Source organism: Poromitra crassiceps (assembly GCF_964638095.1).
Source record: "Poromitra crassiceps genome assembly, chromosome: 4".
NCBI classification, from domain to species: Eukaryota; Metazoa; Chordata; class Actinopteri; order Beryciformes; family Melamphaidae; genus Poromitra; species Poromitra crassiceps.
Genome location: NC_139626.1, coordinates 57089095 through 57107506, shown reverse-complemented (window position 1 = coordinate 57107506; position 18412 = coordinate 57089095). Strand labels below are relative to the sequence as shown.

Below are 18412 nucleotides of genomic sequence, written 5' to 3'. Positions count from 1 at the left end.
TTAATGGACATGTTCAGAAATATAGAAGCCTCTATATACGAAAACATGTAAATATGCCGGAGTTAGCTAATGCAAGTTTACATCCGTAGTCCCCAATAAATATCAAACAATCATTCATTACATTCATTCAACGCACAAACTGATATACATGTAACGTGTCATCGCAAGAGATACCACAACATTACAGACATCAAATTACAGCAAAACACAGACAGGATGTACATGCAGCATGTCAGTGCTAAAAGAAAATACTACACCTTACATTCATCAGGTTACATGATAACAATACATAAATACAATACGAAAGGCTACTCCACTCTCTCTTAAGTGCTACACTTAAGTGGTGAAGTGCCTAGTGCAGGAGGAAGAGAAGAAGATTTGGAAGGTAGCTATTAAGCTATTAAGTTTTATAACTTGTAGGCTACCTGCTGCTCCTGCACATCACAGCTGCAGGCTAAATGATGCACATAAATATAGCCTACATTATGTAAAGTCATGGCATAAATGTGTTTTTATTGAAAAAGTACGTGTCAAGTAAGCTAAGTCTTGTTGGAGCGGACATCACAGTACAACCGTGTTACGGTTGTCAAACTCGACTATAACACGTATTTGCGACGGATATATATACGACCTGGATTCAATGCATGTTTCACATAGGATTGTGTTTTGATTTTTATGTTTTATTTTGTCCAATGTTGAAATGTTCTAGAATTGCATGTTGTGTTCACATACATATTATTTATATCTACCACTTAGCCTACTTAGGCTTATTTGGTTGCTTTTTCTTGTCAAAATGTATTAAGCCTCAATGCATGCTGGGAGAGATGTAAATGTGTGTCTCTGTGTGGTGTTTGGTAGGGGAGGGAGGCACACAAAGTGTCGTGGGTGCATCGGCACACTGAATAAGACCTGGTTTTGAAAAGCGTTAACCATAAAATTAACGCCCATTGGGAAGATCGCTTTAGGCTGGTATTTAAGGCCAAAACGCCCATTATGGCCTATTCTGGCACTGCGCCACGCCTCTTCAGCGTAAAGGACATTTCGGGGCACAAAAACATGACGCTATCTTCCTGAGTCAGCGGTAGGCAGGCGTAAAGCATGTTTTTTCGCGTTTAAGGCCAGTTTAGCGCCTAAGTTCCAGGGGGAGAATAGAGCCCGAAATCTCTATCCCTAGTGTACTGACATGAGAGTGAAACTTATTCACTTATGTATTTGCAAGTTATCTCTGTTTAGGCAGGGTAAATATTACAGTCCATTAATTCTGTACTTTATCTTCTTCTTGATCTTCCCCGCTATCCGTCGTGGCATGGCTCTGAACCGGGGCATGGTTGGCTTGGCGATACCCAGCTCCGTGGTGTCACTTGTGCTGGTCTTCATTCAAGGATGCTTAGGAAATCCAGAATTTCTAATCATGCTAGTGTTGCATGTAGATGGTCAGATATCATATTGTTGGTTCCTGAAGGTGCATCAAAGTCTATCATGCCACGTGGCATTGCTTGCCACTCCCATAGCATTTGCTACGTTAGTTTGGTAACTAACATAGCGGACGCTATCGTTACGTTAGTTACCAAACAGTCTTAATCATCAGTCCAACAGGTCTGTGCGTCCACACATGACCAGCTGTCCTCAAGAAACTGTAGCTTCACTTCAGCTATCAGACTGCTTTTGATCCATGCAGTTTGACTGTTGGCGTTCTCAATCACTATCATCAAGATCAGCTGCGTCGGCTCTCTCATCTTCCATTGTATCTTAGGATGAGCAAGAGAAACCTTTACCCAAATATGATGTCAGTACTTTCCCTACAGCTCCCCTAACAGTACACCTCCAGTACTACAATAATAATAAGCAACATCCTAATAAGTACTAGGAATAAGAAAGGAAGGAAGGAAGAAAGAAAGAATTATAATCAATCATTATAATGTCCTAACCCAGTCTAACAAAGAATTGTGACATAGTAACGTGAGTCCACAGCCCAAAGACATTGTAGGTTCACAAAAATGCCTTTAAATTTTTTCAAAAGTAATGGTTGTTTGGCCGCTAGAGGTGACCACTAGAGGTCTCTCACAACTCGCTCGGTTGTCACGGTAGGCAGGAAGTAGCTGTGGACTGAGGCAGGAAGTGACATTCACATGCAACAACATTAGAGCCATTATTCTGAAACTAGAATGTCTTGCGCTGTGGGTCAACATTTCTATTTTACAATTATTTGTGAGATCACGTTGAATCTCCATGCTGCACTCTTTAGATCAGTGCAGGCTTTCACTCTCTCTAAGATGTATTTGATTTTGTGTTTTTATTTTGTGTGCAGATTTTAGGATGAAGGTTTAATATGTATATTATTTTGTTGCAGCTTCTTGAGAAGAACATCGTCACCTTTGTGAAGGAGGAGCTGAGAAGGTTCCAGAGGGTCCTGAGGGCAGAGTACCGAGAATGCTCTGAGAGTCAGAGGGAGGATGAGGAGGTGGTGGATGGTGAGGAGGAAGAGCAGAGGAGGAGCAGCACAGAGGCTTTTCTAAACATCACACTGCTCTTCCTGAGGAGAATGAAGCAGGAGGAGCTGGCTGAGGAGCTGCAGAGAAGTAAGAGGCTTTAATAGCTTTAACATCACTAGTGCAGTGCCCGTTCCCCTCATTCACCACCCCGTGAGCGCTACCCCCCACACCCTGCACTTTGTGAGGTCACCCTAAGCGCACTCCCCAAGTTTGAAGTCGATCCAACAAATGGTGTTACGGCCATTTTGAGTTTTTGTACATGTCCATTCCACCAGCCATAATACACAGGTAGGTTGGTTGGAGTGATCTTACGCAGACCCAATAAAATAAACTGATTTTCCAGACAGTGATATGTTTTTTAGTTGGGTGGTTTATTGTAGAGATGAGCATACCAGTTGGTTTCCAGTGGGTTTCCAATGCTGTTCTTGTCTACGGTCTGTGCCTTGTCTGTCTGTCTGGTGAGAACTGTGTGAGCTCCACCTCACCTGTGCCTAATCATCTCCTGTTACCTGTGCCTATATTATACAACTCTGTGATTCCGTGACCACCACCAAGTGTCCAAAAAATAATAGTGCAAGATATCTAAACACAATAATATGATATGCCAACACCAAACATGGCTCCTACAAATGGTTCTCGAGATACGTGAAGGACAGACATACAGAAGTCGATTGGACAGACGGTCCTGGAGATACGTGATAGCTGTGATCTTATTGGTTTCATTGTAGAAAGTTTACCACTGCAATTTCTCGGGTTCCCAGCAACGCACCCGCCAAGTTTGGAGTCTGAAGTCGATCGGATGAATGGTTCTCGAGATAAACCGCTTTTTGTGTTGCCAGTACGTGGCACTATGACTATGCATACGTCCAAATTGCATGAAATGCGGGACCACAATCCATCGGGGTCCGAGCAGCGCATTCCCCAAGTTTGAAGTCAATCGGGACAAATGTTTCTCGAGATAAACTGCTTTTTGTGTTGCCAGTACGTGGCGCCATGTCAAATTGCAAGAAATTCAGCACTGGACTAGGTTGAGTTCCTAGCAGCACACTCCCCAAAGTTTGAAGTCAATCGGATAAACGGTTCTCAAGATAAACTGCTTTTTGTGTTGCCAGTAGGTGGCGCTATGCCAAATTGCATGGAATTCAGCTCCCTGCACTCCGTTGGGTCCCTCTAAGCGCACTCCCCAAATTTGAAGTCGATCGGACGAATGGTTCTTGACATAAACCACTTTTTGTGTTGCCAGTAGGTGACGCGGGCGCTATGCCAAATTGCACGGAATTCAGCTCCCTGCACTCTGTTGGGTCCCCCTAAGCGCACTCCCCAAATTTGAAGTTGATCGGATGAACGGTTCTAGAGATAAACTGCCGTTTTTGTTGCCAGTAGGTGGGGCTATTTTGAATTGCACGAAAACAGGGCACTGCACTCCGTAAGGTCCCCCTCAGCGCACTGAGGGGGACCTTACAAAGAAGGCTGAGGGTTTGAAGTCGATCGGACTAACGGTTCTCGAGATACGCGAAGGACAGAGAGACGGACAGAGAGACAGACGCTACCGGAATTATAGTATACAGTAGATTGGGAGAGGGCAAAGATGGTGGAGAATGGGTGATTTATGTCTGTTACAGCCAGTTTGATTTTTGTTTTGAAGACGATGATGCCACCTATAGGTGAAAGATTAGCAAAAGAATATACATTAGAAGCAAATCATTTGGGGCCCCATCTAATTCATTTGAATCAGGTGGGCAAGCTGTAGCTGGAAGATGCTGTCAAACCACAGTTCTCAACTGCAACAAAGAAAGAACACAAAGAAAGAACATATAATGAAACAAGAAAACAAATTATTCGAGAGAGGGAAGAACATTGTATTTGAGTTTTGCTCATTTTGATCTAATTTGTCTTGTAAAGACCTATTTTACTTTTCTGAATGTATTTGAGTCATTATTTGTTTGGAATAAACCAAATAATCTAAGCCAACAAGAGAACACAAGATCAACAAACTGCAAGTAGCCTACCTGTGTTGGAACTTTATGGCGTATAGTGGCTATTAAAATAAAATAAGCCATCATAATGTCCAAACTCTGCTGAAAATCTAAACATTTACCAAACAAGATTTATTCATTTCAAGATTGAAATTTCAAAGAGTAAAATCATCTGGATCATCTGGTAAAATTATTAATTTATTAATGTGAGTGCAATATGCTGAACACAGTGGTGCACACTGGGAAACAAAACAGCACCACAGCAGTTGTCTTTCACACTGAGCTGCACACAATCAGGACCTAAAGGATGAGCTAAAGAGATGTGAAGGAATGGAGATACACATTTACAAAGACATTTACACATTTATCATGTTTACCAAACATCTGCTCATTGATGTTTTTTTTCTTTGTTCTTTCAGAAACTCTTGATGCCATCTGCCAATGTGAACTCAAAACCAGTCTGAAGGAGAAGTTTCAGTTTTTGTTTGAGGGGATTGCTAAAGCAGGAAACCCAACACTTCTGAATCAGATGTACACAGAGCATTACCTCACAGAGGGAGGGAGTGGAGAGGTCAATGATGAACATGAGGTCAGACAGATTGAAGCAGCATCCAGGAAACCAGTGAGATCAGAAACAACAATCAAATGTGAAGACATCTTTAAACCCTTGCCTGGAAGAGACAAACCAACCAGAACATTGATGACACAGGGAGTGGCTGGCATTGGTAAAACAGTCTTAACACGGAAGTTCACTCTGGACTGGGCTGAAGACAAAGCCAACCAGGATATACAGTTCACATTCCCATTCACTTTCCGAGAGCTGAATCTGCTGAAAGGGAAAAAGTTCAGCTTGGTGGAACTTATTCATCACTTTTTTCCTGAGACCAAAGAAGCAGGAATCTGCAGGTTTGACAAATTCCAGGTTATGTTCATCTTTGATGGTCTGGATGAGTGTCGACTTCCTCTGGACTTCAAGAACAACGAGATTGTGACTGATATCACAGAGTCGACCTCAGTGGATGTACTGCTGACAAACCTCATCAAGGGGAAACTGCTTTCTGCTGCTCGCTGCTGGATAACTACACGCCCTGCAGCAGCCAATCAGATTCCTCAGGAGTGTGTTGATGTGGTGACAGAGGTGAGAGGCTTCACTGACCCACAGAAAGAGGAGTACTTCAGGAAGAGATTCAGAGATGAGCAGCAGGCCACAAGAATTATCTCCCACCTCAAGGAGTCACGGAGCCTCCTCATCATGTGCCACATCCCACTCTTCTGCTGGATCACTGCTAATGTTCTGGAGCATGTGTTGAAAACCAGTGAGAGCGATGACCTGCCTAAGACCCTAACTGAGATGTACATCCACTTCCTGGTGGTTCAGTCCAAACAGCAGAATGTCAAGTACCATGGGAGAGCTGAGACAGATCCACACTGGAATACAGAGAACAGGGAGATGGTTCTCTGTCTGGGAAAACTGGCTTTTGAGCAGCTGGAGAAAGGCAACCTGATCTTCTATGAAGCCGACCTGAAAGAGTGTGGCATTGATATCACAGCAGCTTCCGTGTACTCAGGAGTGTTCACACAAATCTTTAAAGAGGAGTGTGGGCTGTACCAGGAAAAGGTCTTCTGCTTTGTCCATCTGAGCATTCAGGAGTTTCTGGCTGCTGTTTATGTCATCGTCTCTTTCATCGACTCTGGTGTCAATCTGCTGTCAGAACCACAATCAACCTCCACAGACAAATCTGTCAATCTGCTGTCAGAAAACCAGTCAGAACATCAGTCAACCTCCCACACTGGTGACTATCCTGAATCAATGTCCAGCGAAGGGTGTATGGGTAAATGGACATTCTCCCTTTTGAAGAAAGCAAAACCAATAACCAAGAAAAAAACAGAACAGCCAGGAGCCATGTTAGATGAGCACACGTTAGAAAATAAACCCGAAACTCTCTTCTACCAGAGTGCTGTGGACAAGGCTTCACACAGTCCAAATGGACATCTGGACTTGCTCCTCCGCTTCCTCCTGGGTCTTTCACTAGAGACCAATCAGACTCTCCTACAAGGTCTGCTGAAACATAGAAGTAGCTCACAGACTAATCAGGAAACAGTCCAGTACATCAAGAAGAAGATCAGAAAGAATCCATCTTCAAAGACAAGCATCAATCTGTTCTACTGTCTGAATGAGCTGAATGATCGTTCTGTAGTGGAGGAAATCCAAAAGGACCTGCGAGACAAAATCTCCCCTACTCTGTGGTCGGCTCTGGGCTTCATGTTACTGACATCAGAAGAAGAACTGGACGTGTTTGACCTAAAGAAATACTCTCCTTCAGAGCAAGCTCTTCTGAGGCTGCTGCCAGTGGTCAAAGCCTCCAATAAGTCTCTGTACGTGCATGGTTAACTAGATATATTCAATATATTATATATAATATTCATACAGAAAAGTGTAGATTTTCAAACTTCTAAACCACTAATTTTGCTCCAGGCTGAATGACTGTCAGCTGTCAAGCAGAAGCTGTGAAGCTCTGGCCTCAATTCTCAGCTCCCAGTTCTCTAGTCTGACAGAGCTGGACCTGAGTAACAACGACTTTCAAGATTCAGGAGTGACACTGCTCTCTGCTGGACTGGCGAGTCCACACTGTAAACTGGAGACTCTCAGGTTATGATACTTCTGGTTAACAATATGTTGTATCTATAACATTGTCTGCTATTTCTGATAAATGTTTTTTTTGTACTCAGGTTTTCAGCAGTTGTCAAACAAGGTGAACAAGTAAAAATGTCTGTTTTGTCAGGTTGACTCAAAACAAGCTCACAGAGAAATGCTGTAAGGAGTTGTCATCAGTTCTCAGCTTCCAGTCCTCTAGTCTGATAGAGCTGGACCTGAGTAACAACAACCTCCAAGATTCAGGACTGAAGCTGCTCTCTGCTGGACTGGAGAGTCCACACTGTAGACTCGGGACTCTCAGGTAAGATCATGTTATGATGCTTTTGTGTAACAATTTGTTGTAACTATAAGATGGTATGCTGTTTTATGATGGATCTTCTTCTTTGTAGTCATAATTATTCTAAATTTGTCAATGTGAACAAGTAAATCATTTATATCGTTTACAACAGGTTGAATCAAAACAAACTCACAGAAAAATGCTGTAAGGGGTTGTCGTCAGTTCTCATCTCCCAGTCCTCTAGTCTGAGAGAGCTGGACCTGAGTAACAACGACTTACAAGATGCAGGACTGAAGCTGCTCTCTGCTGGACTGGAGAGTCCACACTGTAGACTGGAGACTCTCAGGTAAGATCAGGCTATGATGCTTTTGTGTAACAATGTGTTGTAACTATAAGATGGTATGCTGTTTTATGATGGATCTTCTCCTTTGTAGTCATACTTATTCTACATTTGTCAATGTGAACAAGTAACTAATTTATATTGTTTACATCAGGTTGAATCAAAACAAACTCACAGAAAAATGCTGTAAAGAGCTGTCATCAGTTCTCAGCTCCCAGTCCTCTAGTCTGAGAGAGCTGGACCTGAGTAACAACAACCTCCAAGATTCAGGACTGAAGCTGCTCTCTGCTGGACTGGAGAGTCCACACTGTAGACTAGGGACTCTCAGGTAAGATCAGGTTATGATGCTTTTGTGTAACAATTTGTTGTAACTATAAGATGGTATGCTGTTTTCTGATGGATCTTCTCCTTTGTAGTCATAATTATTCTACATTTGTCAATGTGAACAAGTAAATAATTTATATCGTTTACAACAGGTTGAATCAAAACAAACTCACAGAAAAATGCTGTAAGGGGTTGTCATCAGTTCTCACCTCCCAGTCCTCTAGTCTGAGAGAGCTGGACCTGAGTAACAACGACTTACAAGATGCAGGACTGAAGCTGCTTGATGCTGGACTGGAGAGTCCACATGTTGCTACCCTCCCGAGGCAGGCGCAAGGCATGTTTTTTTGCGTTTAACGCCAGTATTAGCACCTAAGGCCAGTGGGAAGATAGGGGGCTATATGCTTTGTCCACGACAGTTTACAGTCTAAAATGACACCAAGAAGTTTTGCCTCCACCACCTGCTCAACAGCCACATTGTTCAACACCAGATTCACCTGAGGTGCAGCTCAGCTTCAGTCAGTAGCTTGTGTGCTAGACTGGAACAGCCAGCACTGGGAAAGAGGGTTCTCGGTTCGGCAGGCTCTTGAAAGAGTGTTCCTGGCTTACCGAGCTCTGGGGGATATTTGATAGGTCTCATGCAGCAAGAAAAGACTGTGAAATTCCTTACAGAAGCCTGCTAGCTGCCTTAGCTTCAGCGATGGGCCCCGCTTGATGTTGTCTGGTAGAGCGGCAAGTCCACCACAGATCCTGGGTTAAAGACGAACCCTCCGTTGTAGACACCGCAGTCCCCGGTCGGATTTGTAGTGAAGTCCCCTTCTGACGATATCTTGTTTGGTCGTTTTAGGAGAATTAAAGAAATGGCTACTGTTAGCCAGGCCACTAGGGTACAGTTAGCCTAGCTTTGGCTATGAGTCCAGTCTTTTAGCGGACTAGAGAGTTTGGGGCTCTGTATTCGGAGAGTTCCCCGCTCTAAACAAAATAAAAAATGGCTCACGCACACACTAAATAGCTAAGCAGCTTTACAAAGAGACGGACTTGTCTTGGCACAAATCAAAAGTTAACGAACAGGATTTCTCCGTGCCTCCGTTTTATTGAGCGCTGTCATACGCCGCCATCTTCACTGCTATCAGGAAGTCAAAGGGCCCTATCGTTGTACGGCGCTATTGTTTGCGCTGCCTTTGCATCTTATTGCTATCTTCCCACCGTCTATATCGTCTGCTTCCACCATCCAGTTTTGCGCTGTGATGACACAGGTGTAGGCGTGGCCCAGGCATGTCGATGGGCCTCTAGCCTATCATGTATCTTGCGCAAGTGTCATTTAGCGCTGTGGGGAAGATACCGTCAGTATGTGGCGAGCGCAAAGAGAGGTTTGGGAGTTGCCCGTTCCAAAATAGGCGTTCCAGCGCAATGTGATAGAAAAAGGGGCCGTGGGTGCTCTCAATTTTAACGCCAGCAAATAGCTGGTCTTAGCGCAAACAACCCCACTACACCATGGCGTATGCCTGAGCGCAGACACTCTTCTCTCCTCGGAATGCCACATTGATTTTCAACTATAGCCTACATTGCAGAAAAAACACATCTTGATTTAAAAATGAGAATTTGTTTGTCATGTTATAGGCTAGGCTATAATTCCTGACCATACAGGTCTGTGGTGTGTGAGGTAGGCTAACAGTAGATTGCTTGTGAGAAAGTTGTGGACAATTCTGATATAGGCTATTGAAATAGGCTAGAATTAAAATCTCACACATCCCTACCCTATAATTAAATAAACTAATATTTGTCCATGTGTATGTTAGCCTATGAACGAAACGTCTAATTACAGAGTAGGCCTAAGCACACGCTTTGGGACATAACCCACAAACTACCAAACTCCTTTAACCAGGACGAGGGGAGAATACAATAGAATAAATAATATGCGAAATAAATAAATACATAAATACATAAATACATACATAAATAAATAAACAAAGAAAGAAAGAAAGAAAGAAAGAAAGAAAGAAAGAACATTCAAACCACCAATACACATACAATACACAATACAATCTACCAATGCTTCTCTGACATTATGTAGGCTACTCTGAACCCACATATGCCATATACTCTTGTATGCACCTCAGAGACACCTAGAGCCCATATATATATATATATATATATATATATATATATATATATATATATATATATATATACATATATATATATATATATATATATATATATACATATATATATATATGTGTGTGTGTGTGTGTGTGTGTGTGTGTGTGTGTGTGTGTGTGTGTGTGTGTGTGTGTGTGTGTGAGCGAGCGAGCGAGCAAACTCATTGATGCGTGATTTTGTAAGGATGAAAGCTCAACTAAATAAATTTGTCTTCGTGCTCATCCCACCTGTGTGGCAGCGGAGGCTCCGCTCCGCTGCGGAGCTGTCCAGGGTGCTGAACAACTTAGCAAGCAACTCTGAATGAAGGTTGTTCTATGTGACTGTTTTCACTGATTACAACATCTGCTGTTCTCAATTCCGCAAATGGTGTGCTTGATGCCATGTGACATCCGTGCGCAAAGTAGCCTAGTGTCCAACAAACAGGTGTAGGCTACAACCATAAACAAATTTATTGATAGGCTATGGGTAGTGTCCCGCTAGCCTATGGCGATCTATCATTGGTGAACTCCATGCGTAAAGCACGTGTGTCCCAACAAACATTATTTTACACACACCGCTGACCAAGGGAATATGAATCATTACCTGCCACGCCGCCCACCTGGGGGCCTCCAAATCCAGTCACACTCCCGCTGGGAATAGTTTTTGCAGCAGCCTCCTCCGCCGGCGTTTTCAGGTCGTTTTCTGGGTCCGATCGATCCCAGACGCAGAGCTCACGCTGGCAGCAACGCGCCGCCAAGCCTCGGCCCTCCCGGCGGGGTAGATCCCCTCGCCAAAGAGGACCCTGCTATTGACCTCGACCTGGATGGATTATGCATGGATGGATTAATGAATGGATGGATGGATTAATGAATGGGTGAGTGAAAGGGTCATTCTATAGTGATTCAGAATTGATAGTAGTGAAGGATAGATCACCTCGTGCATGAGCACCTCCATCTCGTCTTCTCTGAATCTCTGTGCCTGTGTTGTCGCCATGATGATAGCACTGTGCACAGCTGCTGACACTGTGCTTTTAACTCATTCACCGCCAAAGACGTCTTTGACGTGTTATCAGAAATAGCCCTCCCCGCCAATGACGTGTTTGACGTGTTTTTGTTTTTATTACTGCAGGGCGTAGTTCAAACACTTCCTCAGCCTGTGACATAGTATCAGGTCCCTAGCATCTAAGACAACACTTGAACAAACACATACCGCAGCTGTTGTTTTGAAATTGAGCAAGAGGAAAAGCAGAAAACGGATAAACGCTTCCTTGTGCACTATGTGCAGACAGGAGAAACGCCATTGAAACGCCGCTCGGCGCGCTGCAGGAGCTGGTCGCTTTCCTGTGTGCCAGGCGGAGAAAACGGGAGAAAGTAATCCAGAGATGCGTTTGATCATCGGAGGAATGAGGAAATGATCGAGGGCGGTGAGGACGTGTTGAATAGCCGAGGGGAAAACGGGAACGATCAAATAGCAGGGAGACATGGACGAGGACGGGTGGACCAGAACAAAACAAAATAAACACAGCTAGGCAGCAGCGGGCAGAAGGCAGTCACAGCAGCCCGCTGTCTGTTCTCAAGAGGTATTCAGTTGGTTCATGAAATCGCTGGGCTGCGTGCCCTCCAGTGTTGCTCCTGGCCAATCCCGGCGCCACAGGGCGTGGTTATTGCTTATCCTATGTGGGGTTAGAAATCACGCAACGAAGGGGGATCGTGTGTGTGTGTGTGTGTGTGTGTGTGTGTGTCTGTCTGTCTGTCTGTCTGTCTGTCGGTGTGTCTGTCTGTCTGTCTGTCTGTCTGTGTGTCTGTCTGCACACTCACTCACACTGCAGTATTGTTGAATGTAAAAAAAAAAGCACTTCATGTATATATATATATATATATATATATTTTTTCATTTGTGTCATAACGAATAGTATTTACATGTCTGATGTCAATACAGTTAAAAAAAAAAGAATTGAGAGCGAGTTCTGCTTGAGAATGTGTATTTTACAGAAATTGCCTTTTCTCCTGTTTGTCATCTCAGAGAGACCTTTTGGGTGAAAACAGGGTGTATATAAATGGATATAAGTAGAGTACAGAACATGCTAAAAGCTCACTTTTTTTTCCTGGTGAACCCAGAGACGTACATCTTCATTTTGAGGTATTGCAAATCACTCTGGTGCTAATAGATAATTTACTGTGGGTCTTGAAAGATCCAAAGGACCAACAATTATGAAAATCTTTGGCCTGTGCTAAATATTGGCAGTCCTAAACTGGCCATGAATGAGTTAAGGGGGCAGGCATGATCACAGCTGAGAAAGATGTTTAGCTTAAACACGCCTATACGGAGATGTGCGCCGAGATGACGTGAAGCAGAGCGGGCCGACGCCCACAATTAGGGCTTTGCGCAGCGCTATTCCAGCGCAAAACGGGCGCTAACGCATAAATACCGGGAAGATAGAGCCCAAAGACTTTCAGGAAGCCAAAGACTTTGTAAATTGCATAATCATTGTTCACATGTAATTAAATTATTGTTCCCATGTAAATAAATCATTGTTCACTAAATAATTTGTCTGTAATTGAACTGTTTGTACTTTAGTTTTGCTAGAATTTGACAGGATTATCAGAACTATTTTCACAGTAGGTGATAGGGAAAAATTTAAATCACATTAGCCTTTATTTGGACAATCACTACTTATTAATATATTCATATACATTTTCATTTTCATTTAAGTTACACATAGTTATTGTGCATACACAGACAGATTCATATTCAGATAACCTGTACCTTGTACACTGTTCCCTCTACAGGGCCAGAGAGTAGCCTTCAAATGTGCGTCAAGACAGATGTAATCTGATGTGTGTCCTATAAGTATCTTTGACTTTTACGTTTATTGTATGTAAGCCTGTGTATCCATTCGTGAATATGCAAGAGTGCATCTCTTGGCCAAGATCTATACTTCATTTAAGACGACTTCTGACTCCTGGCTCCATCGTTTTGATCACAAGTGGTTTTCTTCAAGTGGTTCACTGTTTACCTTTTGGCTGTCAATTTCTATTCTATAACAGTAGGTTACTAATCAAATCTGACATGTGGCTTGATGTGTGTGTGTGTGTGTGTGTGTGTGTGTGTGTGTGTGTGTGTGTGTGTGTGTGTGTGTGTGTGTGTGTGTGCGTGTGTGTGTGCGTGCGTGCGTGCGTGCGTGCGTGTGTGTGTGTCTGTGTGTGTGTGTGTGTGTGTGTGCGTGTGCGCGTGTGTGTGCAGGCTGTCAGGCTGTCTGCTGACAGAGGAAGGCTATGCTTCTCTGGCCTCAGCTCTGAGCTCCAACCCCTCCCATCTGAAAGAGCTGGACCTGAGCGACAATCATCCAGGACTGCACTCTCTCAGGTATGGAGAGCCAATGTCTGCTAGAAGGCTGAGAGTCACACACACACATTCTCTGTCACACTGAGAAGACAAGGAATACTGTTCAGTGGTTAATGGAGGATATGGAAATCCATATTAAAGGTTATTAAAGGCAGACTATGTAGGATTTGTCAATTGCTGTTAGTAAACACAGCATCCAAAGTTGGCCCCTCTCCTGCTGCTCCACATGCTAGCATGTCAGGTGACACCCCCCTGCCCATGGAGGTCTACTGTCCAAAGGCAGCAGCCCAGAACAGTCTTATAGAGACCAAAACTATAAGAACATAATGAAAATGCAGGCAGAGGGCAGAGTCTGTGCAGATAAATAGACCACCACTCACCTCTATTGGCTCATAAGTGATGGGATTGGATAGAGGTCATGTTTTCACCCGTCTGTCTGCCCGTCTGCCTGTCTGTCTCTCTGTCTCTCTGTCTGTCTGTATGTCTGCCTGTCTGTCTCATGGCTGTCTGTCTGCCTGTCTCTCTGTCTGCATGTCTGTCTGTCTGTCTGCCTGCCTGTCTCTCTGTCTGTCTGTCTGTCTCTCTGTCTGACTGCCTGCCCATCTGTCTGTCTGTCTGCCTGTTTGTCTGTCTAATGGCTGTCTGTCTGTCTGCCTGTCTCTCTGTCTGTCTGCCTGTCTGTCTGTCTCTCTGTCTGCCTGACTGCCTGTCGGTCTGCCTGTCTGTCTGTCTGTCCGTCCGTCCGTCCGTCTCTCTGTCTGTCTCTCTCTCTGTTTGCCTGTCTGTCTGTCTGTCTGTCTGTCTGTCTCTGTCTGTCTCTCTGTGTGTCTGTCTGTCTGTCTCTCTCTCTGTCTATCTGTCTGTCTCGCTCTCTGTCTGTCTGTCTCTCTCTGTCTCTTTGTCTGTCTGTCTGTCTGCCTGTCTCTCTGTCTGTCTGTATGTCTCTCTGTCTGTCTGTCTGTCTCTCTCTCTCTGTCTGTCTGTCTGCCCGTTCGCTGGTGATGGAAAGGGTTTCTCTGTACCTCGTTCAACCTAATTAAAAACAGCCCACTCCAATCAGAAGGTGTGACATATGTTAATACCTTTCCAGTGTCCAATTATTCCAGATATATGAAAAATCAATACAACAAGCAATTCTGATATTTAGAACATTATTTTATATAGAGAATTTTGCATAAAGTACAAAGACAGGTCAAGTTATATTACCCCATTCAGAGATCTCAGAGGTGGATTTGCAGAGATCTTTCCCTCACAGCTGATATGAAGCAGGTCAAAAGAAGACCCCTGAAAACCGACCCATTCTAATATTTTGCGTGGACTTTTAAACTGCATTTTCTTGTGGGCTGGTCTCTCCCCGCAGGTTTCCTCCTCCATCTGGGGACATCCTTCACTGCTTGGGCTGTCATTGGTTGGTCATATGATCTCTCCCTTCTGTCACTCCTATTTGGCAGGCGTGTTTTTCTCCTCCTCCTCCTCTTGGTCCGCATCGAGGTCACAGTACTAACCTTCACTGAATACTGGTCACTTATTTTATTTCCTATCTACCAAAGCAACTGTTAATATATTTACTTTAAATTCCTATTTTGATTCTTATAATTTGGGTCAGCTAATTTAGCTATTTACCTATTAAAGTCCTAGTTTAGAACATTATGTAAGGTTATTGTTAGACTTGATAAACTAAACTATATTCTGGATAGGATCAAATTCAGCTAAATCATGGGTTAATCCCAGTCTGAACTGGATTTAAACATCTTACAGTTCAGACTTACTGTCTCTCGGTCTGTAACCACCCTAAGGATGTAACCAGAGTGAGAGCGTATTCTTCAATCAAAACAGAGAAAAACTCACCCTGTTTAAACCGGATGAGAAAACTCTTATCAATTACCAGTTATCAACTAATTTGACTATACATTTATTTTCCATTCTATAGTTGCAGTAATAACAATAGGCTATTATTTATCTAAATATGATAGCACTCTCCTTGTGTATCAAGTGGGACAAATTGAAGTTGATCAACACACAACATCAGACATCAGACTCCTCTCATTGGTGCTGTGTACTTGAGCATATCTTCTCTTCTCTGTGGAAAAATCAGCGCATCCAATGTATGCTCTTTAACTTTATTTCATAGGATATCCAATCATCTCTTTATTACCATTTCACATTCTATTGAACCTCTATTTTCCCTGAGACTCAAAAAAGCCTATTTGAACCCGTGGCCCTCTTCTCTGCTCTGCTCTTGTCCTTTGAGCCTGTCCTCTCTTCTGGAGGAAAAATCAACACATAGTAAAAGCATCAAAATACACAGTGCTGTCCTTATATGGCCGATCTCTGTGACCTCTGCCCCGACCCTATCCTAAATGACCGTCCTTGTGCAGCTTTATCCACTCGGCCACCTCGTCCACTAACCAGTCGGCCAAGAAGATCCTGTGTAATGTTTTCCCAGACCGGCCATAAACAGCACTAAACCTTCTAATGGTTAATCCCTACGGCCACCATATCTCCTGGCAGGAAGGAGAGACGTTTATCTTTAAGTTTAAAGGTTCCTCAGCAGCTCACCCGATGACCTACAAGTGTACTTCAGGAATCAAAGATATATTTGAATTAACAAATGACAAGATCATCTCTGTAATTGCATATTTTCATATCAGCATGCAGGGCCGCCATGCTGAAGTATCTGCCTCCTGTTGAGTCCAAACTGGGCCTATGGAGAAATGTTTGATCAAAATACCATAGATTGGGGAGAGAAATCTATCACTGGCTATCTCAAAAAGTTATGAATGGATTTGCACAAAACTGTGTATAGAAAAGTAAGTCATAGGCCAACTTAGAACTGATTAACTTCCAATGCTCACTGGACAAAAGGGGGCGTGGCCAATCACAAAATGGCCCCTCACTTCCACATGGATTCACATAACACCACAAAACTTAGAGAGGTTGGCGGAGGTATGCGCAATGCACCCTGTTCACATTCACACACAGTCACACCTGGAAGCTGACCAGTCTGATCTGCTCACCACTGATCAGCTCCACTGGAGCGGTTGAGGTTAAGGGCCTTGCTCAAGGGCACCTCAGTGGTGGTAACGAGGGAGGGGCAAGCACTGCTTTTTCACTTCCCCCACCCAGATTTATCCTGCCGGCCTCCGGATTGAACCAACGAGCCTCCAATCATAAACTCACTTTTCTAACCTTTAGGCCACCACTGCCCACTGAGTCTATACTCTTGTGTGTGTGTGCGTGCGTGCCTGTGTGTGTGTGTGTGTGTGTGTGTGTGTGTGTGTGTGTGTGCACGTGCGTGCGTGCATGTGTTAGGGCTGCTGCGATTTGCGATCAAATCACATATTGACGATTAACTCATTGAGTGCCAATGACGACTTTAGTTGAATTTGATCTTATCCAGGATGTAGATTAGTTTAATCTAGTCTAAGAGTAAACCATAGATAAAGTGCTATAGGATTTCTAATAGGTAAATAGCTAAATTAGCTGACCAAATTATAGGAGTTGAAAATAGGAATTTAAAGTAAATATATTGACAGTTGCTTTGGTAGACAGGGAAGTTTATAGATGACTATTTCAAGTGAGGGCTAGTGCTGTGACCTCCAGTGGAAGAGCCAGGTCACATGATGCGGACCAAGAGGAGGAGGGGAAAACACGCCTGCCAAGTAGGAGTGACAGAAGGAGAGATTGCCTAACTACCAATACCAGCCCAGCAGTGAAAGGTGTCACTAGATGGAGGAGGAACCTTCGGGGAGAGACCAGCCCACACCAGAAGAGAACGCCCCCAAGGAAATGCACTTTAAAAGCCCACGCAAAATATTAGAATTGGTCGGTTTTCAAGGGTCTTTTTTGACCTGCTACATATTTGCTGTTAGGAAGGACCACTGAAAATCCACCACGGAGATCTCTGGGTAATATATCACTTGACCTGCTTTGTACCTACTAATATGCAATATTCTCTATATAAAATAATGTTCTAAATATCAGAATTGCTTGTTGTATTGGTTTTTCATATATCTGGAATAATTGGACATGCTGGAAAGGTATTAACATATGTCACACCTTCTGATTGGAGTGGGCAGTTTTAACTAGGTTGAGCGAGGCACAGGAAAACCCTTTCCATCAATACTAAAAGGCAATTTTAATGATTAAAATTGTAATCTAGAGATAAATATGACCATAATTGTGTTAATTTAAACCAGGGGTTATCAAAGTTCTGATGGCTGAAGGCCAATTTAGGGAACAGTAGGCTAATGACTAGATAACAATGATCCATCGCCAATCATGTTAGAAATTGACATTTTTTTCAATGGAGTTTGGTGTACATACAAACGTTACTGACTTTTCTGCAAAAAACGTTTTGAGTTAGTTACTGCACTTACTTACCAGGTAGTTTTACTGTACTTTTAATTATTCAAAACAACTGGGATGGATAACCCGCTGAATGGGGCACAAGGACGGTAGCAAAAGCAGCAAGCAGACGCCGCATCTCGTTCCCCCACTCTGGGGCTTCAGTTGCGGGCGGCTGGGTCCTGGGAAAACCACGGCACGGGCAGAGGGAGAACATCTACTCTGTGATCTACTCTGTCACACACAGGCAGCACTTTGCACAACGTGCACAACGACAGGCTTTTGTGGTGCCGCAAATGCTCTGTTATCGAGTTTCTTGCCAGTATTATTATTTGACTTTGTGGCCAAAATCTGGGACATTTTCGGGGACAGCTCCAGCCGGAGACAGAGCACTGAAGTCGGGGACTGTCCCCGAAAATCGGGGACGTCTGGTCACCCTACCTTACAGCCGGTGTTAAATCATGTTGTGTTACTTTCTATGATGAAGAGTCAGAGTGCAACAGTGACTTGACCTTA

The 18412-nt window shown here is 43.6% G+C and overlaps 2 protein-coding genes across 2 annotated transcripts in view; both read left to right on the top strand.

Moving 5' to 3' along the window:
* LOC310775859 (sialoadhesin-like) overlaps nucleotides 1-4897 on the top strand; it is a gene marked incomplete at its 3' end in the record, with an annotated part of 108198 nt that extends 103301 nt beyond the window's left edge. The window contains exon 5 of the mRNA XM_083635986.1: nucleotides 4888-4897. Within this exon, the coding sequence (XP_083492112.1) occupies nucleotides 4888-4897 (10 nt within the window). The remainder of the gene's footprint in view (nucleotides 1-4887) is intronic.
* Nucleotides 4898-5053: 156 nt separating this feature from the next.
* Nucleotides 5054-18412, top strand: part of LOC310775858 (uncharacterized protein) — a 63570-nt gene continuing 50211 nt past the window's right edge. Inside the window, exons 1-6 of the mRNA XM_083635985.1 lie at nucleotides 5054-6844; nucleotides 6945-7118; nucleotides 7252-7425; nucleotides 7574-7747; nucleotides 7896-8069; nucleotides 13448-13570. Of these exons, the coding sequence (XP_083492111.1) occupies nucleotides 5169-6844; nucleotides 6945-7118; nucleotides 7252-7425; nucleotides 7574-7747; nucleotides 7896-8069; nucleotides 13448-13570 (2495 nt within the window). The 5' untranslated portion in view covers nucleotides 5054-5168. The remainder of the gene's footprint in view (nucleotides 6845-6944; nucleotides 7119-7251; nucleotides 7426-7573; nucleotides 7748-7895; nucleotides 8070-13447; nucleotides 13571-18412) is intronic.